This window comes from Fundulus heteroclitus, chromosome 18 (genome assembly GCF_011125445.2).
Source record: "Fundulus heteroclitus isolate FHET01 chromosome 18, MU-UCD_Fhet_4.1, whole genome shotgun sequence".
Lineage (NCBI taxonomy): Eukaryota > Metazoa > Chordata > Actinopteri > Cyprinodontiformes > Fundulidae > Fundulus > Fundulus heteroclitus.
In genome coordinates this window covers 441126-463374 of record NC_046378.1, presented here as the reverse complement: position 1 = coordinate 463374, position 22249 = coordinate 441126, and the positions used below count along the sequence as shown (strand labels likewise).

At 40.3% G+C, this 22249-nt stretch overlaps 2 protein-coding genes across 5 annotated transcripts; one reads left to right on the top strand and one right to left on the bottom strand.

Annotated features, from left to right (window-relative positions):
* Positions 1-848: 848 nt before the first annotated feature.
* Positions 849-6574, bottom strand: ift20 (intraflagellar transport 20 homolog (Chlamydomonas)). Of its 3 annotated transcripts, none has more exons than XM_012878722.3 (5): positions 6439-6574; positions 5055-5192; positions 4871-4956; positions 4164-4267; positions 849-1632 (listed from the first exon to the last, which is right to left on the bottom strand). In XM_012878722.3, the coding sequence occupies exons 2-5, from the start codon at positions 5179-5181 to the stop codon at positions 1551-1553; spliced, it is 399 nt and encodes a 132-aa protein (XP_012734176.1). In that variant the 5' UTR covers positions 5182-5192; positions 6439-6574; the 3' UTR covers positions 849-1550. The 3 variants fall into 3 exon arrangements, with proteins under 3 accessions (XP_012734176.1, XP_036006000.1, XP_036006001.1); XM_036150107.1 differs by lacking the exon at positions 6439-6574 and adding an exon at positions 6221-6372; XM_036150108.1 differs by lacking the exon at positions 6439-6574 and adding an exon at positions 5901-6145.
* Positions 6575-9281: 2707 nt separating this feature from the next.
* tnfaip1 (tumor necrosis factor, alpha-induced protein 1 (endothelial)) lies at positions 9282-21387 on the top strand. Of its 2 annotated transcripts, none has more exons than XM_012878721.3 (7): positions 9282-9429; positions 11754-12109; positions 12209-12378; positions 13469-13552; positions 14412-14464; positions 17629-17824; positions 20775-21387. In XM_012878721.3, exons 2-7 carry the CDS (start codon positions 11863-11865, stop codon positions 21003-21005), a joined length of 981 nt encoding a protein of 326 aa, XP_012734175.1. In that variant the 5' UTR covers positions 9282-9429; positions 11754-11862; the 3' UTR covers positions 21006-21387. The 2 variants fall into 2 exon arrangements, with proteins under 2 accessions (XP_012734175.1, XP_021180299.1); XM_021324624.2 differs by lacking the exon at positions 9282-9429 and adding an exon at positions 9658-9736.
* The last annotated feature ends 862 nt before the right edge of the window (positions 21388-22249 follow it).

Sequence of the window (22249 nt, the reverse complement as noted above, 5' to 3'; positions counted from 1 at the left end):
GTTATTCATTTTAAAGTAATGAATGCCGTGATAAAATTAAAATGGCTGCAGACTTTTATTAAAAATGAAAAGAGTTTATGGTTTAGTTTCCCTTCACAACTTATTTTTTTTTTAAATTGGAGGAAGGAAATTTCTCTTAAGATGTAACTTTGATCCTGCAAAATTACCGATTAAATTGTCAGACTACCACAGAAGCATTCCAAAATGATGTTAAAAGTTTTCATGCCTCAATTAAGTTACCGGAAAATAACCGTAAATTAACAAAATAAAATTGATTTGTAACAAATGGAGACCGCGAGCGTAATGTAGTTTGTTTGAGTGGAGTTGCCATATAATGACGTCATCGGGAAGCGCAGGGCCCCGAGCCGATCTGGTACCTACACCGGCGCATTGAAGACTCATGTTGTTTGGGATCATTCAGATACCCCAAACATTCAGTTCTGTTTATTTATATATTGCCAATTCCCAACCAATGTTGTCTCAAGCAACTTTATAAAAGAAACTGCAATTAATGCACAAATTTGTTGTCAATCCAGGCAATTTGATACTAATATTAAAAAAGTTCAAGTTCGGTTTGTTATTCAAATTGGTAAAGATTCCCATCGTCATAAACATCGACATAAGCAGCAATCCCTCATCCCAAGCATGCATGCAGCGACAGTGGAAAGAAAAACGCTTTAAGAGGAAGAAACCAACAGCAGAACCAGACTAAAAAAACAAAACATAAAAAAATCACAAAAACTGATTCAGGAGTACTTTCTATCTTACTTTGTTATACATGCAAAGTAAAGCAGCTGGAGACAATGACAGAAGGCTTGAAAACAAGAATATTTTCTCCAAAATCAGTCTGAACATTTAAATGGCTTGTTTATTAAATGGCTTGGTAAACTGGTGGCACAACATGAGAAATTGTGGAAGTTTCAAAAACCTTTATTTAAACCACATTGAATACGATACTGTGTGTAAAATGTCTACCTCACCTGCAACATTTTACCAGGAGAATTGTATTATTCAAGTATAACCATTTGGATTTAGAATTGAGAAAATAGTAGCTATGAAACAAAGACTGGCTGTTTGACCAGAACCATGGAATGCATCTCGATCTGCTTGTTTTAAATTAAACTTATTTACAAACGCATGCAAATACAGAATACATTTTAGCTGATAGAAAAGGTAATAAAACTAGATATATATAGCAATATTTCCGTATAAATAATATTTATTATAAATATTTTTCTTGGTATAAATAGCTCCATCTCCTTTAAAGTGGTCTTGGGTGTTGAGCCGTTTGGTGTGAACTGAAAGTTGGGAAGGTATTCCCGGACTCGGGTTCTGTAGATCCCTTGGTTGCTGCAGCTGTTCCAGTCAGCAGCTGTCCGTTTCCCACACAGACATGTCTGAGAGAAGTGCTGTAAACGGGGGGTGGGCAGCTTTCCTGTCCAAGCTGGAGCGTTTTGAACGCTTCAGAAAAGATGTGGCAGTTTGGACTGGAGGAAGTCTCTCTGTGCAGGCACTCTGGAGACGGGACACGTTGCTGTTCTGACACGTCGTCACTTCTGTAGAATAAACTGGTCAATGAACTCGTTCTGCTCAGATTCCACCTTGGACAGGGCTTCATACTCAATACGATACCTGAAACACAAAAATGACCAACCTAAGCAACTGGGTACAGTCAGGCTTGCTTTTTGTCTCACTCCTAAATGTCTTAGATCATTTAACTAAATTTTATTATTTAGACGAAAATAGCCTCAGTAAATACAGGGAGCAGTTTTATATACAGGTATATCTAAAAACAATTTGAATGTTGCATAAAAGTGCAATATTTTTATCCAGAACTCATTATTTCAAACCATCACTCAGTGTGATATAGTCAAGCCTTTGTTTCTTTTAATTTTGATGACTATGGCTACAGTTAATGTAAACCTGAAATTCATTATCTCAGACAATTAGAATACTGTGAAAAAAAGTTAATTACTGGAAACGCATGATTTCACATCCTAATCAGCTAATTTACTCAAAACATCTGCAGAAGTTTCCTGAGTCTTTAAGCGGTGTGTCTCTGGGTCAGTAGGCGACACAATCATGGGGAAGACTGCTGACTGGACAGATGTCCAGAAGACTGTCATCGACACAAAAGGTCATTGCTAAAGAAGCTGGTTGTTTACAGAGTACTGCATCCAAGCATATTAACAGAAAATTGAGTGGAAGGATGAAGTGAGGTAGGAAAAGGTGCCCCAGCAACAGGGAGAACTGTGGACTGAGGCTGGAGTTGGTGCCTGAAGATCTAATACGCACAGACGAATACCAGACATGGGCTACAAATGTCGCACTCCTCCACTTCAAGCATGTGCCTACCTAAACAAGACTGAACTCCTCTTACACTGAGGAAAAAAGAAGGAAGTGGTGAGTAGACAGCGATGCATCATACTGAAACCTTTTGTCATCCAGTCTCAGAGAGAGGAGAGGGAAACACAAGGGGGAAAAATTAAGCATGCATACGCAAATAATCGGGCTTATTTTAATTAATCATATGATTAAAATTTATTGTGCGATTAATTTATTTATTATCAAGATAGCCCTACATACAATAATGTAACACAGCTGAAAATTCTGGAAACAATGAATACTCCTATGTTTTTGTCACATGTAGGTGTAAAGTGCGCATCGATCTGTGAGCCAAGCTGCATAAAATGCATGTGAATCATCTAATGAGCTTTTTCATTCTCCATAAAAAAAGAAAACAGGTCTGAATCAGCAGATTGATTCCTTACAAAGCAGGTTGTTCAATCCTTAAAATGGAGACAATCATGCATGTCCATAAATAGCTGCATAAAGCTGAGTGTAATGGTGGAGCGCTGGCAGTGGTGGTGCAGCTGGAGGACATTGCTGATGGAAGAATGAGGAGGGAGCACCAGATCCTCCTGACCTGCTGGCACATGATGATGAGTGTCTTATTAGCTGGTTTACATTACCCAGCGAACTTTTTAAACCAGGAAGACCCGTGTGTCGCCGGTGCCGTTTCAAGCTCTAACTCAGCTTTGGTCTTTGCAACCGGAGCTTTTGAGAAGGAGATGACTGACAGGTCAAGTTTTTCATAATTATCCCGAGACGTCCCAAGCCTGCCCTCTGGGATGACCTCATCCATACCTTGTTCAGATACATAAAAATTCCACACACTATACTATCATAATAATTCTATTTATTCTCTTTATCATAGTTGGGTTGGAAATAAAATTAAATTAGAATTCATGCCCAATTGCTGACTCATTTTTATTGTAAAATCCTGACTCGTCTTAAAAATTGAAAGTACTCCATAGTGCGTGTGGGGAGAGACTTCTTCATTGAAATATGGGAGGTATATTCACGTCACAGGGCTTTGATTTAAATTAGAATGATCAGCATTAAACTATGATGGAGCTCAATGCAGCAGCTAGACAGCGCCGTTTGAATTTGATAAACATTGTAGAACACAACGGGTAAATGCAGACAAACGTTTGATTTTCAGGCAGTTTCTGTAATGAGTCGCTGATGTCACTCAGGAAACTGTTCGTCTGCGATTTGCAAATGTAATTAGGGGCGAGGACAGGGCGCCCCAAGGTACACGGGCAGGAGCGTCCAATCCCACACAAATTGGGATTTATCAAGGCAACGCATGTGGTGACCCGTCTATGCACGGCTTCGTACAGGAGGTCACAAAACAACCCACAATAACATGTAAAGCACTGAGGGCCTCATTTGTCTCACAGTCAGAGTTCATCATCAACAATATGACACTGGGACAAACCTGGCATCTATGGGAGGGCTTCAAGTCCAAAACCACTGCTGAGCCAAAAGAACATGAAAGCTGTTTCACATTTGATAAAAACATCCATTATGAGTTCAGGAAGAAATCACTTCGCACATAGAGCTAGCTTTTTCCCATGGTACATTAACGCATCCGTTAAAACATGTGTATTTTGTATTTAATCAGGTTTAATTTGTCTGATTTAATGCAAATTTGTTTGATCTGAAACATTCAAGAGTGACAAAAAAGCCAGACCAGAGTAACTTTCCACAGCAGGGTGTGATGATTGGTTTAAAGGCATTTTTCATATCGAGACCAACCATATTTTGTTTTCTTATACAACATTTTCTTGAAGCTTACAACCACTCTATTCCCTTACCTCTCGAGCTGCATTTTCTTCTCCGCTATTAGTGCCTGAAGCTGCTGCTGCTGGGCCTCTCGTTGTTTGGCTACCGACTTCAGAAGGTTTCTGGCTCCAATTGCCTGAAGCACGGTGAATTAGGATGGGAAATAAAAACGTTTATTTTCATCATCAGGTACTGAAACGTCTAGTAAAGTATGCCTAATACAACCTGCAGTTCCTTGCAAAAGTATTCACCCCACTGCACTTTTTGACAGTTTGTCACATTAAAACCAAGGTGGAGGCTGACTGAGCTGGATCTAGTAAAATAGGTGACTTCAGGAGGCAGTTGGGTGTCCCATATTATTTAGTGGTATCAGAGAAAAAGGAACTGCATGCATGTACTTTCCAGCTTTTTATTCAGTAAAACCATGTATCGTCCCACTTCACAATTATGGTGCATTCCTTTTTCCTCGGAGGTTAAATCCACGTCATCTCCGTCTTTTTGCATTCCTGTTTCCCTCTTGTCGTTCTAGTTAAGTTTTCCGAACCAGAGGTTGAGAATTCTGACGGCCGATGACAAATGGAACGCACTATTATGCACCACTTTATGTTGGTCTAAAATCCCACTAAAATACATTAAAGTTTGTGGTTCTGATGTAGGAATACTTTTGGAAGCCCAGTAGGTGGTTTCAGTTCAGACTCCCACTTATTCAACTGAACGCTGCTTTCTATCTCTGCCTTACCTTCATTTTTTCCGTTTCTGCTTCTTTTGCCAGTTCATCGACCATCTCGATTAGGCCACCAACAATCTTCTGAAACTGGCCGATTTCTGCAGAGACACGCGTGGACACCCTGTTGGCTTTGTTTATGTTAAGCAGACAGAAGCCTGCACAGAATGAGCACGGGCTTCAAATCAGGAGAACTTACTGTCTACAAACTCTTTGCACTCTTCCTTCAACTCTGAAGTCTTCTGGCTGACTTCAGGCTCAAGGACCCGCAGCTTGTTGAGCTCGTCAAAATAAAAGCCGGCCTCGGCTAAGGGGTCTTTTGCCATGGCCACAGGCCCTGTCACACATAGGACGACCACAAGGAGGAGTGAAGAAGAGGAACACACGGTTTACACACCGATCACGGGTTCTTAACCGCAACACTATTGCTGTTTAGCATTCCTGGCACTTTAGATCCAATTAGATATTTATTCTCATTCTCACATGAACAACAAAATTAAAAGTGCCACCAGTCAGTGCTAATAAAAAAATACAAAGAAATAAATAACTATATCTAAAATATTTACACACAACATAAGAAATAAAACAAATAACTGATAAATAACTAAGTTAATGAAGAAAAATAGCCTACACATGCACATTCTTACACACAATCCTTTATGTCAATGTATGGGTTGTTTTGAGTGCATCAGGTTTTGTTCTAGCTGTAGGATAAATGGTGTCCATTGCAGACAAATAAGTCAAACCTAATTTCCTGCCAGTTTAATCTGAACTTGGATGGGTGGATCTATGGAAGTTTGGATCCACACATCAGAGGCTGTGCTTAAAATAAAAACAATGTCCCATCAAATAACCTAGTCCAGGTTTGACCAGTCTAAGAACTGCAGTATTCAACTAGGGCGCATCGAAAATGGTCTAACCATCCAAAAAGCTTAAAAAATATATGTTCACATAAACGTTTCGTTAAAATGTGCGTTTTTAAGGCTCTGAAGTGCTGACAGAGCTGATTTATTATCCTTGTTAGTGTTTTAGTTTATGAGCTGACCAAAGGTAGTCCCCTCGAAACCGTAGCAAGCTGCTAACTTTTAGTAGGACGGCAGGATCGCCAGGCAGCTTCTGGACTAGTTCCATGTGTCCTGCCAACAGGAAGACACGCCGAAACCCGGTGTCCAGGTGTAGAAGTTGGCTGGCCAGTTGATCCGCAAGACAAAATGTCCTGTTAATCAGCAATTATTGCCATGCAGAGGATCTCCCACTTTTCCCTGATGTTTCACTAAAACCAGTTTGTACGTAACAGCGTCACTTCACGTGCCTTGCTTCGTCTTACGTCGTCACATAAACGTGTTCATATTTAGAAAGTGTTACCTCTGACCAAGCTTTCAGAGTTCTTGTTCCCCTTTTGCGACAACTTCTTAGCTAGTTGATTCAAGTTCGCTAGTTAGCTACCTTAAGCTAACCGGGTACGGGAGCTGACTAGGACGCGAAACTCAACACATTACCCGTCTTATTAAAGCATATTTGACTTCATTCGGTATTTTAACTAACTTAGTCTCTAGCAACCAGTCGCAGAGAGGCAATTTTACCTGTTTGTAACGTTATATTGCGAGAGAGCGGTCTGTCTCTGTATGTTGTGATGTGGCAGAGCAAATAACAGAGCAGATAAGCTCCTCCCCTTCCTACCGTCGCCCTGGAAACCAAACGCTGGAGTCTTGGTAGTGGGGGGAGGGGGGCAGTACTGAACGGACTAAAGTTCGCTGATAGGCAATCATTACAGGGTAATGCCGGGTGTTTTCGATTATTTAACAAAGGTTAAAATATCAAAAAGCAACAGAAACTAATTAATTAAGCTGCTGGACTGACATGCAATTAGACAGCCAGCTTTTATATGAATATGTGGTCATGTCAAAACCTCATTTGTCAAGTTTTATTTCAGTATCTCTGTTTTCATTTTTAACAGTTACGTGTTATGATAGCGATCAGAATATGTGTAACCCAGACCAGCTCATTGTCACGGTCCAGCTTCCAACAACCAGCCCTCTCACGGACATGGGGGACCAATCCTGCCATAATCAGGAACTAAATAACGTACTAATTTAAATAATCACTGGGTCAAAAAGTATGTTACCGTATAAATTGGTGTGCCATTATATACAATGAAATAATAAAAAGAAGAAATGTATTTAATAACCAACCAATTAACTGTTATAATGTATGCATTTCATGCTTATTTTTTAAAAACTAACATTCAGTAGTTAAGGCAGTTGAGATACTTACTGGCCCCAGTGATTATTTAAATGATTCCTTAATTTATTTATTTCTGTTTGTATTCTTAATTGTGGGCGGATTGGTCCTCCAGATTTCTGTTGTAGTGTGTTGGGGTGAGGTTTGTTGTGAACTGGCACTACTAAAATGAACAGATTTAAATAAACTTCCAAATAATTTGAAGAAAAAAAAAGGTTAATGCCATAAAGGTTTGTTGGAAAAGCAGTAAAAATCGATTGCAAAGGCTGAAGCTGACAGCTGGGGGCAGCATTGTACTTTGCAAAATAATTAGTATCATCTTATTCATCAGAAGAAAAAGGAGTTGAAGTGAGTGCAAACATAGATATCTTTATATGTCTATGAGTGCAAACGAGAGATGGGATTTCTGGTTCATTTTTGGTGAGCCAGATCTTTTAAATTGGGTTTGTTTTTATAGTTATATGTTTTTAAAGGGCCGGTTTGGGTAAACTCTTTTTATCTGGAAAATAATCACAGATTGGGATAAATGATGCTGTAAAGATTAGGACCAGGATAAAAAAAAAAAAAAAAAAAAAAAAAACTCCCATTTATATTGTTTTTGAGAGCATATCTGAGTGTGTAATGATTCTGAAACTTTGGTTAAAACGTAATTTCACAACCGTGGGCTAGATTTTAAAGACGGATTGTCTGTATTCTTTCTTTTTTAAATTACTTGTAAACCTGGAATTGAATGACATATTTTTATGGCAAATATAATGCTTACTTCATCTTGTTTTCTTCAGAAAAGTGAAACCAAATACTGGTAAAAAAAATTATTTTTTTTTTGGCTCTGGCCTACATAACATATATTTCTGGCAGCCACTCACTTCAAATGAAATGTGTGACACTGTCCCCCCGAGACCCAAGCTTAGCAGGCCATTGTGAAGGCAACATGGACAACCTGGTACGATTATTTGATATTTGCATGATAATAATGCATTCTAATAAGCACCACACTTGTTCTGTGCTGCACTCCTTACCTTGTGCCTTTTCTCAACTAATAGTATAAAAGCTTTGGTGTGCAAAAAAATTGGCTATACTCTCCTCATTCACATTAAAGAGCCAGTCAAAATGTTTGTTTTGTTCATAAATGTCACATAGTGCAAAGAGGTTACCAAGGGAAGTCAGGCAGGTCAAGGTTGGGAGCAAATAAATTATCTCTATTGAATGGGGCCTTAATAAGATTAGTTTTGGATTATGGCTGTTTTGGACAAGTCAGTAGCAGAAAGGCTGATTGAAAGGGTGCTTGAAAGGGTGACGTTAACATGAACATTTCCAGCAAATCTTTTGTAAGTATCAGTAGTTTCTGCTGTGTATATAGCATGATAAAGTCAAAGATTTTAGTATTAGATGGATCAGGAATGAAAATGCATGGATATAAAGATTTTTAAAAGGACCACAGTTTCGATACTACATTGAACATTCATCACACCCAGATTTAGCTGTTATGTAAACTTAAACATAAAATAAAACCAGAAATGAATATAGCAGAACACTACATCATTTAAAACTCTCCTTATTGTCACAAAAGATTATAATGATAGTGTAGCTACCCTGCCTCTCGCCCAGTGAACGCTGGAGATAGGCACCAGCAACCCCCGCGACCCCATGAGGGATAAAGCGGTTCGCAAAATGGATGGATGGATGGATAGTGTAGCTTGGAGCAGTGTTGTTAATCATGCAATACTGCATAAAAAAGCTAAATATTTAGAAGTGTACTCAACGGAACTTCTAGGAATATTACTGACACTGCAGTAGGTTGATGATAATAATAATAATAACAACAACAAAATAGTGTTATAGATTATAATGAGTTTTTCTGTTCTGCAAAGCTTCAAATTAAGAAAACTAGCATCCAGACAGGATATTTTATAGGAGATGTTTCAGATACTATGCAGCTGCACAGTAAAGCTGTTTTTTTATTAATAATGATAATAGTAATAATAATGTTAAAAATTCAGCAACGACAGCTTAAAAGTAGGGTAAAATTGAAATGATTTTAAACATTATATTGGTAAATGTCTCATAAACGATGGATAGTTTGGTGATTAAATGGAACAGTTATTTTATTTTATTTTTTACATTTATTAGTATTCCACACTCCATTCCAGTAGGTGGCGGTAAAGTACCTATGCTCTAGTTGCCAGCCGCCACCAAAACAACAGAGAAAGAAAAAAACCCAAGCCCTTATGGTATTTGGGGAATTCTGACGTTTTAAACAAAACCTAAAAAACTGTTTAAAAAAACAAACTTAGAGTGGACGGAAAATACGAGAAGACTGTGATGTGTGTAAGGTAAGCTGCGATCCGGTGCTGGAAATGCTAGCGACTAACTACGTTCAACTTAAGGAGTTTTTTAAAAAGAGTTTTGTTCATGAAAAAGGCGGAAGATAGAAAAAAAAGTTCATTGGTTTTAGTGTAGCCTCTGTTGATTTGGGGTGTGTTCAGTCCCAACAGATCCCAGCTTTTCTCACATCTCCGTTTCCTGGGGTCTGTTTGTTCTGCTGTCTTAGCAGTGTAGCTCCTAACACGAGAGGCGACACCGAGAAACGGGCAGGGTGGAGAAAAAAAGAAGCTTTAGTGGCAACATTTGGTCGATGCAGTGAGTCCAACACAGCGAACGACTGCAACACATTTTCGGAAAACTCATCATTCCACTTTCTGTAGTAAATGTGTTTTTCATAGACTTTCGGTGACTGACAATAGCAGCTCAACACAGCCGGTGTGACGCCAGCTGCTACTTCAGGTTCACTGGCTAATGTCGGACTGGTGGGATTTCTGGACGCAGCAGTTCCATGTTCTAACCCATGTTGGCTAGAACAGCGAGATTTGCCCTCTTACAGATTTCATGTCTTTTGCCTCACTTAAATGACATATAAGTAAGACATTTACTTTAACATCAACCTAAATCATTCTCATTTGCCACCTGGGATGGAAGTAACATTCCCTATAAACAATTGGTCCTCTTCAGCTACTGTACAATGGCTTAGTCAAGTTTCTCTCCTTTCAAACCTAGAGGTACGGTCCGGAACCACTTTGGTGCAGTGTGTAGCCCCCCCGTTTACTTCCTGCTTCCTGAGCCAATCATATGAGTGTCCCCAAAAGAGAGCACCACGTTTTGTATTTTATTTTGCCAAAAGAGCAGCAGCCTGCAAACATGGAAGCCAGCAAGAAAAGCGGACCAGAAATAGAACAAAATACAACATTATATACACTGCAAAAACTGGCCGTTGAGTAAATGGCTGGTCTCCGTGAAAGGCGTTCTGATTTTAACCATTAGGTATTTCTAAAAGGTATTGTTCCTTTAAAGGAGCTATGACAACACATTTCGTTTTTCTGAGGTTGTGAGGGTATAATATGGTCTGTCAGGCACTGATGAGTTCATGTGAATATCAAAACTGAATACCAAAGGACCTGATCAGGGCTGATCAGCTTTGTCTCTTTGCTCACCACAATGGCAGCTGATGGGTGACAGCCTTGACAAAAGTAAAAAAAATAAATAATAAAAAACCCTGGAGGACAAGTTGGTTGCATTTCAATAACTGAAGGACTTTTGCACAAATCAACAGTAAATAAAAAGGACGTTGCAGGTTGAGACCAGGACGGATCTGCGATACATAAGCTAGGAAGGTTCATCGCCGCTGCTTGTTCTCTCTGTAGTGGAGAATGGTTCTCACTGAGGTTCTAAAGCGAGTCCCAAAGCTTTCAAAATTGCTTTATAATTGTTTTCAGACTGCCAGACGTCACTGACCCTGCTTGAATATCTTCAGATCGGTGCATTTGACATCATTTATCCTTCTTCATGTTGACAGACAGCTTCTACTGAGTGATTTTGTGATTGCTCCTGATTGTCTTCCAGTAATCAGAGCTGCGTGTGGCATGTCAAACTGAATTTAGCTTTTATCACGTGGGTGGCTATGGGGGTTTGGGGAGGTTTTTTTTTTTCTTTCATTAAATTAAATTATTTTGTGACAAATGCATTTAGTTTTTACTTTTGTCATCTTTGTCTGTTATTTACATTACTTTGAGCTGAGACATTTAATTAGTCAAAAAGAAAAAAACGGAAGTCTGTCAGGGGCAACTATGATTTTTGCTGTGCTGTATAGTCACAATGAAATGGTTTCAATTAAGTCTTCAGTCACAACAATTTACCTTAAAATAACGTAAATTGGTTTGTGATTCCGTCGGTCCGTCTGCCAGCTAACTGTGGTTTATTGGCCTGCTCTCTCTGTTCACTTAAAGACGCTCTCATCACATTTTGTTAACGTATTAAGCGTGTTTGAAAGCTGAGCATCACGTTGTGACTGAAAACGTGGCTCATTAGGTTGGTTTTAAATCTCAGTGAAGTTGGTGTTTCTCTGGATGCTTTTTAAGCGCTTCAGCGGGCAAGACGCCCACGTGTAATAATTAAAGGTAAGGTGTGCTGTCGTCTGGGCTAAACGTACCGCTAGGTTGCACAGAGGGCTACGTTAGAAGGGACAGGCTAGACTGGACATGCTCCCCGCGTGCAGCAGGCTCTCACCGTGATGCAACAGCAGACACAGCCTGACTTACTCTTTGCTTTATGGTCTCTAGTAACTTGTATCTTCAGTCTTCTCTTGTTTTTGTCTCGTTTCTAGGAATGGTCTGGAGCAGTGAGAGGTCGCAGGAGCCTCGTCAGTAGCTGTCACCACGGCGGGGGATCTCCGAACCTCCGTCTGCAAGGTGGTCATCTACCTCCAAAAGGACATGTCCGGGGACCGCTGCCTGCCGCAGCACCACATCCAGGATGAGCCCACCTCCCCCCATCCCCTTGTGGTCTGTCCCAAGACCAGAACCTGTGGTTATCGAGAGGCCGCGAGTCTGGGCAACAAATATGTCCGCCTCAACGTTGGAGGGATGCTGTTTTTCACCCCGCTGCAGGTGCTAACCAGGCAGAATTCTCTGCTGAAAGCCATGTTCAGTGGGAAGAAAGAAGTCTTCACTGATAAGGAAGGTTAGAGACTGAAGCTAGCTGCTGCACAGGACCAGCTCTTTCTGTTCATTTTGTGCTTAAGAATACATTTTATTAGCAGAGTCTGTTGTCTCTGTTCAGGTTGGATCCTGATCGACCGGAGCGGGAAGCACTTCAACAGCATCCTGAATTACCTGCGTGAAGGTACCGTCACCTTACCCAAAGGTCGTCAGGCTGTCCAGGAGCTGCTGGCTGAGGCCAAGTACTACCTCCTCCAGGGCCTTGTAGAGCTGTGTCAAAATACCCTGCAGGTCAGTTTGCTTTTTTTCTGCTAAAGCTAAAGTCACCGTTAGCTGAGCGTCATGAAGCGGTACGGGTGCCACACTTGTGCACCCCCAAACTCCACCTTCTGCATTCCTTAAAATAAGGTCACACATAAACATTATAGGCTGGTTCACCTGCAGGATTTTAAAATAGTCGGCCCATTTTCAAAGCCTGACAGATGCGCGTGATGGTAAAACATCCAAGACAAAACAGGTTTGCTCGTACAGTGTGTGGTGTCTGATCAGAACAGCAAGCTCAACACAGAGGAACAGATTATGTTTAAGATCATTCAGATGTCAGACAGGGAATATTGCAAAACCTCTCAAGATCAAACGTGAGTTCAGAGTAAATACAGATGGCCAACAAGAAGAAGAATGGGAATAGTCTGTTGACTAATTTTAACAGGGAAAAAAACCTAACAAAAAGAAATGGCGTTGGTTAAAGAAGCGGAAACATGACCGTTGGCTCGACACTTGCTGCACTATGAAATGGAGTTGTTGTTGTTTTTTCTCTGGGTTTCCCTCACCTCGCTTTCTGTTTGGCTACACGTCACATTCAACAGGCTGTGTGCTTGTTTGTCCTTGGGGACACCACACACACTAGGATATTGGGGCAAGACAATTCTACATGTTGAATATCCCCGATTTGAGATCAGAGCGGTCCTGATGTACCACCGAGCGGACCAGATCGCTCTTAACACACCGCACACGGCAAGAATAGCTCATAAATTATATTAAGAAACACGGCGATGATCAGCGGAAGTGGGAGATGAAACTGAGGTTTTTGTCAAGGTGGAGGAAGTTCTGAACACTTCCATGTTCCAGTCAGCTAGAGCCAGAACCTTCAGGTGTCTGCTAGAACACTAAAGGTGAATTAGGATTTTATCTTTAATGCTTCCCATGAATCTGAGCATATACTTAAAGCAATGAATGCCATTGGCAGAAGAAAATGAAGCTTTTACGGACAGTAGCTTTCTTAGCAGCAGAGTAGTGGTTTCAGTCATAAAATAATTATCTATCTAGGTTTGGTGAGACTGATCTGTGGCTCAGTGACAGCAACTCTGTTTCTGTTTGACAGGACAATAAAGAGCAACCGATGTGTGTTATACCTGTGATTACTTCGTGTAAAGAAGAGGAGCAGCTCATCCAGTCATCCTCCAAGGTAAACCGGTGGCCGTGATTGGTCAGCTTACTCTGATCATTTGGCTTGATCATTTGCTCTTGTGTCTGCACAAATCTAATCCTGGTTTAAATATTTACTCTTTCTTGTCAGTTATGTTTGCTTGTTATCAAAAACACACATTAAAACCATTCTGACGAAGGTGTTTTGAGATGAACTTACAGTCGATCCATTGACATATTGAAGACTTTGAAGGACTTATCCATGCCTTCATCACATCTCGTTTGGACTATTGTAATTCATTATATAGAGGCCTGGACAAATCACAGATGCAGCGACTTCAAATGATCCAGAACGCAGCGGCTCGGCTTCTTACAGGAACCAGGAAGCGTGACCATATAAGGCCCATACTGGCCTCTTTACATTGGCTGCCTGTTTTTTATCGAATAGATTTTAAGATTCTCTTATTAACTTATAAAGCTTTAAATGGATTAGCTCCCCCTTATCTTCTGGAACTCTTAAAATTTCAGCCCGTGTCCAGAACCCTACGTTCTAATAATCAGCTTTTACTAACAGTTCCTCGGACCAGACTTAAGAGGAAAGGAGATCGGGCTTTTTCTGCTGTTGCTCCTTCTCTATGGAACAATCTACCTTTCCAAATTAGATCTGCCCACAGCCTGGATCATTTTAAATTGCTTCTTAAAACTTATTTTTATTCTTTGGCATTTAATCAAAGTAGTGTTTGATACTTTGTTTTTATTCATTTGTGTTGTTGTCACTCTTGTACAGCACTTTGGTGCAGTTCTATGCCTGTTTTAAAGTGCTATATAAATAAATTTGACATTGACATTGACATATTGAAGCAGAAACAATAATCCATCATTTGTCCTGCCTCTGTCAGCCTGTGGTGAAGCTGTTGTACAACAGAAGCAACAACAAGTACTCCTACACCAGGTGAGAAATTTTTTTGACCTGAATCACTTCTTTTATAGCGGTCAGTATGCTGGATTGTAGGGCTGGGTATCATCTAGGATGAGCCGATTCGATACGATTCTCGATACATGGCTCAGCTTGCTTTGATTCCAATATCGATATTTATTACTTTGAATTAATGCTCAGTGATTCAATCACCAAAATCAGCCAAATATTATGTTTATGTTCTATTTATTGATCACAGACATATTAACAGGAAAATAAAGTGCATTTGCTTCATTGCATTTAACGTGTCACAGAAACCAAAAATGTGCCCAAACATCTGATTTTAGGGACAAAGGAGCTTCTAAAATCCTGTCGGCCGTTCCACAAATTCATCTCACTTGCTCTCCTTCGCTGTGAACTGTAATGGTTGCACTGTAATAACGCCCCCTAGAGGTTGGGAGGTATATCAATATTGAAAGCCAGAATATCGATATTAAATCGTTTTTAAAAATATCGATATTAATCTTTATATCGATTTTTATGCACAGCCCTACTGGATTGTGTCTTTTCTTCCTTTAAACTACACTATGATAAAAGAGGCACTCTTCTTTTGCATTTAAAAACCTGTGGTGTGTTTTGATACAAATCAAGCTCAGATTCCTGGGGCTTTAGTTTCCCAGTTAAAAGTTCCTGGTCTGAGGCTGGACTTTTAAGCTTTTCCCAGGACTGTTGAATTAAAAAAGTTTTTCTAGTAAGACATGACCTGTGCTGTAGGTATGGGTTTTCCTGATTATTATATCAATAAAAGAAAAATATGTGATTTTATTCAGTGTTTAGTAGTTATTCTAAATGAATCATGTTGCTGTAAAGCAACAACTGTGGTGTTTTTCCATTACGCACGTTTTAAGTTCTTTAATGTTTAATGAATAACCCTCGGCCTGTTAGGTATTGTCCAGTGAATATCAGCTCAATCAGCTGATATTGGGACAATAGTTTAAAGAGTGTTTCGAGCACTGGAACGAGCCGCGAACACCAACATTCATACTGTGGCAGCATTCCCAGCAAAATTCCAGTCTGTGCCCTCTTGGAATCCTATTTTCTGTGATCTTGGACCATTCTGCATTGTTTCGCTGGGAGATGCTAATAGCCTTTAGCCGCTTCCTTGTTTTAACCCTTGCCGTGCGTGTGCAGTGTTGTACTTCCTCTGGCTTTATTTACTAATAAATCAAGCAAAAACAAAGTGTAAAATGAATGCCAAACTAATAACTAATACGCCAGCAGGACGCGATAATCTTTCATAAAAACGTTTTATGCAACCAGAGAGAGCTACTGACGTATAAATAAAAAGTCAAATAACGAGGCTGTGCCCCTCTATGCTCTGTTAGGTCGTAATGAGCAGCCTGGACAACACAAACATTAATATCCCATCGGTGTATGAATGGAGATAAGGTTTGTCATTACCGTAAAACACACCAATAACAAATCAGCAAAGCTTTGTTTCAAAGGTTGCTAACGGATAGCTTAGCCAAACACAGTACAAAAACACTCTAAGTAAACCATTTGCCTTTCCCTGCCAAACCTCTGCCTTAGTCTGGTTGTAGTAACGGGGCGTCCGGTTGCAGGTAAAGCTTGTTGTCTGAGCAGGGGGCGAGGAAGCAGCTGACCTCTGTGGCGTGAATCCAGGCCACAAAGCTGGTTCCTCTAGAGCAGGGGTCTGCAGGCTGCGGCTCTGGAGCTGCCAGAGGTTCTTAATAACTTTGGCTACAAGTTAGATTTTTATTATGGTATTTAAATGTAATAATGATAAAAAATGCAGGTTCTAGTAGTTTTTTCTTGGAATAATTGCTTTTAATTTTCACAACAGAATGATGCTAAAAGTGCCAGTAATACTTAATTTTAAATCAATATTTTTTCATTATGATGGAAGCTATGATTTTTTTTACATCATTATCCACAAATATCAACATCCAATCCATCCTCTTTTTTAAACCTCAAAATAGACATAAAAGGGTGTTTCTTTAACGAGGACAACATATTTCCTATAGTAGATCTTTATCACAAATTAGAACTTGTCTTTTTTCAAAAGGCCAGGCAACATTTGCGGCTCTGAACAGGTTTAATTCAAGTGGACTGCAGGCAAAATGGCTCTTAGACTGTAAAGCTTGCAGAGCCCTGCTGTAGAGGCTGGTTCCTCACTCCGGTGTCTGATTATCAGAAGACAGACTTTACTTAGCCTGGCTTGTGGGTCTCCATACTCCATGCGGGCCCATGGTAGCTTGTCTCCCCAGTGTAGACACCTTCACAGTCCACGGGAAAAGAGAAACAGAAGCCTGGGGGAGCTTGGTACATAGCGGTGTTTGCATCCCGCAAACACTTCTTAGAGACTTGGTTCTGTGATAGTCAGTTCCTTAAGAGAGGGAATCTGCAGCTTCTCGCATTTCAGAACCAGTCTGATTTTGTCTTTCCTGGCTGATATCACAACACTGGGCCGATGCAGGTTGGTAAAAAATTAAATGTAAACTCATTTAAATATTTCCTGTTTATGGGTCCAGTGCACCTTAAGGAATTTTGGAAAGAATTACTCATTGATATAACTAAAGCTGTTCATCATCTACTATTATTTATCAGTTGAAACAAAAATAATGTATCAACTAAATCTCCATCAAACACCTAAAACAAGAAAGGTTGCATAGCATAGGAGGACAGAACGGTCATTTTCAGGTGTAGAAAATGGTGGTTTTAGATAAATAAAATTATTTTTAAATTCCAAAAGTATCATGCAGAATTAAGTATCAACTCATTTCAGAATGGGGGAAGTGGGAACCGATGATCTGAAAATACTCCATAGTTCTACCCAACTAACCTCTACCTACAGAGATTTTACTAATGTTTGAAGAAAAAAAGAAAACATGCAGCTTTGGTTGTTGGTCTTTGGTTTCCTACTACCGCCACCCAGTGGACTCAAGGTGAAGTGTTTTCTGCAAAACTTCCCCATTCCACATCAGGCTGATTTAAATAAATGACCCACTGCAATGGAAACGCGCCTAACTAAAAAACTTTAATTTAACCGGGGAAACGGGTAGAGGCAAAAGATATATATATATATATGAATATATGTTTGTGTTGAAAGAACCTCACTTAAATGGCAAAGTAAACAAAGTTACTCATCGTTTTCTTCGGATGTGCTTCTGCCTCCTCAGTAACTCCGATGACAACCTGTTGAAGAACATCGAGCTGTTTGACAGGCTGTCCCTCAGCTTCAACAGCCGCGTCCTCTTCTTTAAAGACGTGATCGGAGACGAGATCTGCTGCTGGTCCTTCTACGGTCAGGGTCGCAAGCTGGCTGAGGTGTGCTGCACCTCCATCGTCTATGCCACAGAGAAGAAGCAGACCAAGGTGAACATGTGCAATGCTTACTGCTGTTTTTGACAAGGGGAAAAAATGGTATGTCTAATAGAGCTCTTTTCATACCGGAAGCAGGAGGCTGTCAACTATAGAATAGGGCTATAACTTATTAATGTGCAAGTGAAAACGTGGGAACATTGGTGTTTTGAGATCACTGCTATGTGTAGCAACTTATCCAGGTGGAAGAAAGTTGGATATATAACAGGATAGATTAACACTGCAGAACATGGACATGGAACATACCTGTTAGGATGAATGAGTAAATTAGCAACTCTGACCAGCAAAGTTTTAACCAGTGCAGTTCAGCGTAATGAGCCATTACACTGACAGTTGTCAGAATTCAGAATCCCACCTAAAGTAGACTGAGCGTAACGGTGCTACGTGCTAAGCTAACAGTCTGATACGGATGTTTCAGAGCAACATAAAGCTCAGGTGCATCAGAGAAGTTGTAAACTGCCTGGCCAACAGACCTGTTAGTTAGCGCTAGCTGTTATTAGCTTCACAGACAGCCTAATGTATTTCTGATGTTTGGCACTTTGTTTTACCTCGTGTTAAAGTGCTCTTTAAACAATGATGACAATGATGATGATTATGATCAGAATAAACTTTTGCATCACCTCCCAGAAGCTGGAAAGTCTAAATACTTTAGCCTAAATATTTTAGGCTAAAATATTACACTTTTTATTTGTTTTTCTTCAATCCCACGGTGATGTTTAGTCATTTCTGCCAAAGGCTGCAGCATTTTGATTTAATCCATCTGAATGCAGTATTTGCAAGCCATACTCTGGCTGGATGGAAAGAAACCTTTCTGTGATTGGCTGGTCAGGTGGACAGTGTTTGAAGTCGTGAGCGCTGAAACAGTCGAGCGACTGCACAGCTGGTGTTGAGCTTTGAATGAGCAGGTCCAGCGCGCGAGCTGAGATGGAACTGAGCGCGAGGACAGTGGGTTGAGAAGAGTTTATCAGAGTTGAGTGAGCGCCAGACCAGTTTTGAGCGTTGAGAATTTTCTCACTGCGCGCTCGGATTGGTTCCTGCGCGCTCAAACAGAAGGCACAAATATTCTTCGTGCCTCCCCTGTGAGTCTTTGGCGCCCCCCAGGGGAGGCACACCTCACCTATTGAAAACCCCTGCTATAGACGATAATGTTTACTCCTTGGTTCATGCTGGTCAAGATGAATTACCATTTAAATTTGATATATGTCACATCTGAATATAACTCGTAAGATCGGCCAAACTATGAAAAAAAGTGTGTACTTACCATTCAGAAACTGTTGCTGCATCTTTGCTGGTTGTGCAGGAGGCTCCACTTCTTCAGCTTCTGGTCTGACTCGGTCCAAAATATTGTACCATTGTTCTTTTCTTTGCAGCCATTTTCTCGAATATAAAGTGCGAGTGTAAACAATAAATTGAGGGGCGGGCCAGCTACAGCTTATTTGCATAAAAGGGACAGGGCCCTAAAAACAGCTCATTGTGAGAGAAGTTCAAAGTAAGTGAAACTGAGGAGGTGAAATCTCATTATCTGAGACTGATTCTGTGCAAAAAAATAAAATGAATAAGTTTTGTGTAGCCCTTAGACCTATCCTACATTTTTAAAAGGAAGCATAATAGGTCACCTTTAAGTAGTTATGTGACAAATATGCAGGATGTTCCACTTTTTCTTTGATTACTCGATCAGTTGTTGGAATAGTTGATAGAATCCTTGATTACTAAAATAAGCGTTAGTGACAGTTCTAAAAAGATGTTACCTCCGTCTTTACAAAGACAAAAAAAGCAGAAATTCAACATTAACAGGTTTTAATCTCTTTCTATTGTTTTTGTAAGATCATATATGCCTATTTATATTTCTAATGGGGTAAATATTACTTATGATCAGTTTTTAAAATAGTATAGTATTTAAAATGGTATAAATCAGCAGATTTCTGGATATAAATAATATGTTAGCTGAGAGATGAAAAGTTACTAAATATTAGAAATGAATTATCAAATGCTGCTGTGGTTGTTTAGGGGTTAAAGGTGACAGACGCTGGGGACAAGGAAATGTTTATTTTGGTTCTTAGAGACTTGATTCTGTATATGGGCGAAAGACTTGAGACTTTACTTAGAAAAAAATGACTTGTGACCATCTTCAGCAGAGAGTAAGCATGCTAACATTAGCTTTATGACACCAGCAAACTACTCTGGTTAGACACATTGTCTGCGGGAGCTAAACATGACACTGAAGGCCAGAGCCGTGTTGTATGATCCAGGTGACCCCTGTAATCTGCTGTTATCAGAACAGTGGAGCAGCTCTTCTAGTTTACTTACCTGGTGTCGCAGCAGCAGGCTCTAATGCAGGAAATCTTTTTTGGACAGCTCATGAGACGTGGCGGCATCCTTCATGTCATTTCAGAGTGAGCGAAGTGTGATGCAATCATAGTACATACTGACAGAACCCGGTGGGTTTCCCCACTGCAGGCAGTGAAGGATTAGTAGTTGGGATAAACACTGCAAAAAGGGAACTAAAAGTAAGTCCAGTTTCCTTGAAATGACGGTATTTTTCCTTGATTTGAACAGCTAAATAAGACTATTTGCCAATGGGATGAGTATTTTTACCCCTAAAATAAGATAATTATATATCTTGCACTTGAAATAAGATGATGGAGATGAATTGTTCTTATCTTAAGTGCAAAAATGTTATTCTATTGGCAAGTAGTCTTATTTAGCTGCAAATCGAGGAAAAATACACTTTCAAGAAAATTTTACTTACTTTGTGTTCCCTTTTTGCAGAATTCTGCAGAATTCTGAACGGGAGCCCCCTAGATATCATGTTTGAGAGCGTGCTGCGAAGAGGTTTTTATAAACGGCTAGTTTCAAGGTGTAACACCTATCCAGACTTTAAGAGATTAAAGTGCAGTGACATTGTTGTTGACTGAGTTTGAAGGTTTAAACTGTCTGTTGAAAGGTGGAGTTCCCTGAAGCTCGGATCTATGAGGAGACCCTGAACTCGTTGCTGTATGAGACCATGCCGCTGCCGGACAACTCCCTGCTGGAGGCCACGCGGCGAAGCTACAACAACTGTGGCTCCCTGAGCGAGGAGGAGGAGGGGCCCGGGGGGGCCGAGCTTCGCGAGCGCGTCCGGAGAATTCACGTGAAGAGGTACAGCACGTATGATGACCGCCCACTGGGACACTGAGACTGAAACCCACACCGCACCTTGGACTGAGCTCAACCCTACCTTTATTTCACTAGAAATGGTTTTCCTTATTTTCTCTACAAAGATCTACAGGAGGTCCAGATTGTTGGTCCTTCTTAATCAAAGGCTCCACAGCATCTACGTTGTATTTGACAGAACTGTGGCTATTATTTCACTAATGTGTATAACTGTTGGACTTATCAGCTACATCAGCTGGAAAATATCTTTCCTAAAGAATGTATTTTTTTTCACAGTCAAACAATTGACAAATATGTACCAGTTCCAGTTATTATGGAACCGTTCCTGTGCCTCTAATACTTTGTAATGCTGCTCAAAATACTGCCTTATACCAGTTGTGAATATTAAAGTTCTTTTTATCTTGCCTGGTGGATCTTACATTTCCCACAGAACAATCTTCACCCAGCTGAATAAAGACCAGAAGTCACACACCGTGTTACGTTTAGCTTTTGTTGAGGAATACAAATTTACAGTTCCCCCAGAAATCCAGTCCTGTTGTTGGGCATGAGGACGTTCTAAAGTGTTCCACTAAGTGATCCTGATCTTTCAGTGTTTCTTTTCCACCACAGGTATCATTTCCTCAGAGTGATATAACCTAGTGTGTGTTTGTACTTGTTCATTTATCTTTTTTAGGACTTTGTCTGCTATGGTCGCTTGGATTCTAAAGACAAATAGGCCTTATGGGGACCAAAGCCTGGTCCTAATGGGGCAGACCTCTATTTTCAGGTTAACAGCTGTGGTGTAGGTAGTTTGGGTCAGGTTTAGGAATATACTGGAAATGGTCAGGATTAGGCACAAATAATGGCCGCTTAAATAAGGGGGGTAGCAGAGACGGCCCAGCTGGTTTGTGATTCAGCCACTGCTCCGTCGATTCGATTCCTCATGTATCATTGCTATAGTATCCAGCCTTTTTTAAATAGAGCTAATCATTCCAGCTAGGTTAGCTTCTGGACCGTGGCAGCGCAGAGGGAACACTGAGGGTTTCAGAAGTTGGAAAATCGATGCTTGCATCCCCTGCTTTGCCTTCCCAACTGATCCTGGTGAACAGGGAAGCAGGGATTATTCGCTCCATGGTATTAGTCTAGGTTTTGGTTTTTCTTTTTGCATACAGCACAGAGCAGTTGATATGAAGAGCGATCAACAAATACTCAAGAGACGCAATGGAAACATATTTAACAGGGATGAAAAAAAAGCAGAGAGAGAGAGAGAGACGACAGTCCCCTAAA

Excerpts from the sequence above, each read along its gene's own strand:
- ift20 (XM_012878722.3), bottom strand. The coding sequence starts at position 5,181 with ATGGCAAAAGACCCCTTAGCCGAGGCCGGCTTTTATTTTGACGAGCTC. Across the intron at positions 4,268-4,870 it reads CAGAAACGGAAAAAATGAAG|GCAATTGGAGCCAGAAACCT; the intron begins GTAAGGCAGAGA and ends ACCGTGCTTCAG. Across the intron at positions 1,633-4,163 it reads AAGAAAATGCAGCTCGAGAG|GTATCGTATTGAGTATGAAG; the intron begins GTAAGGGAATAG and ends TTTGTGTTTCAG.
- tnfaip1 (XM_012878721.3), top strand. The coding sequence starts at position 11,863 with ATGTCCGGGGACCGCTGCCTGCCGCAGCACCACATCCAGGATGAGCCC. Across the intron at positions 13,553-14,411 it reads TCATCCAGTCATCCTCCAAG|CCTGTGGTGAAGCTGTTGTA; the intron begins GTAAACCGGTGG and ends TGCCTCTGTCAG. Across the intron at positions 14,465-17,628 it reads AACAAGTACTCCTACACCAG|TAACTCCGATGACAACCTGT; the intron begins GTGAGAAATTTT and ends CTGCCTCCTCAG.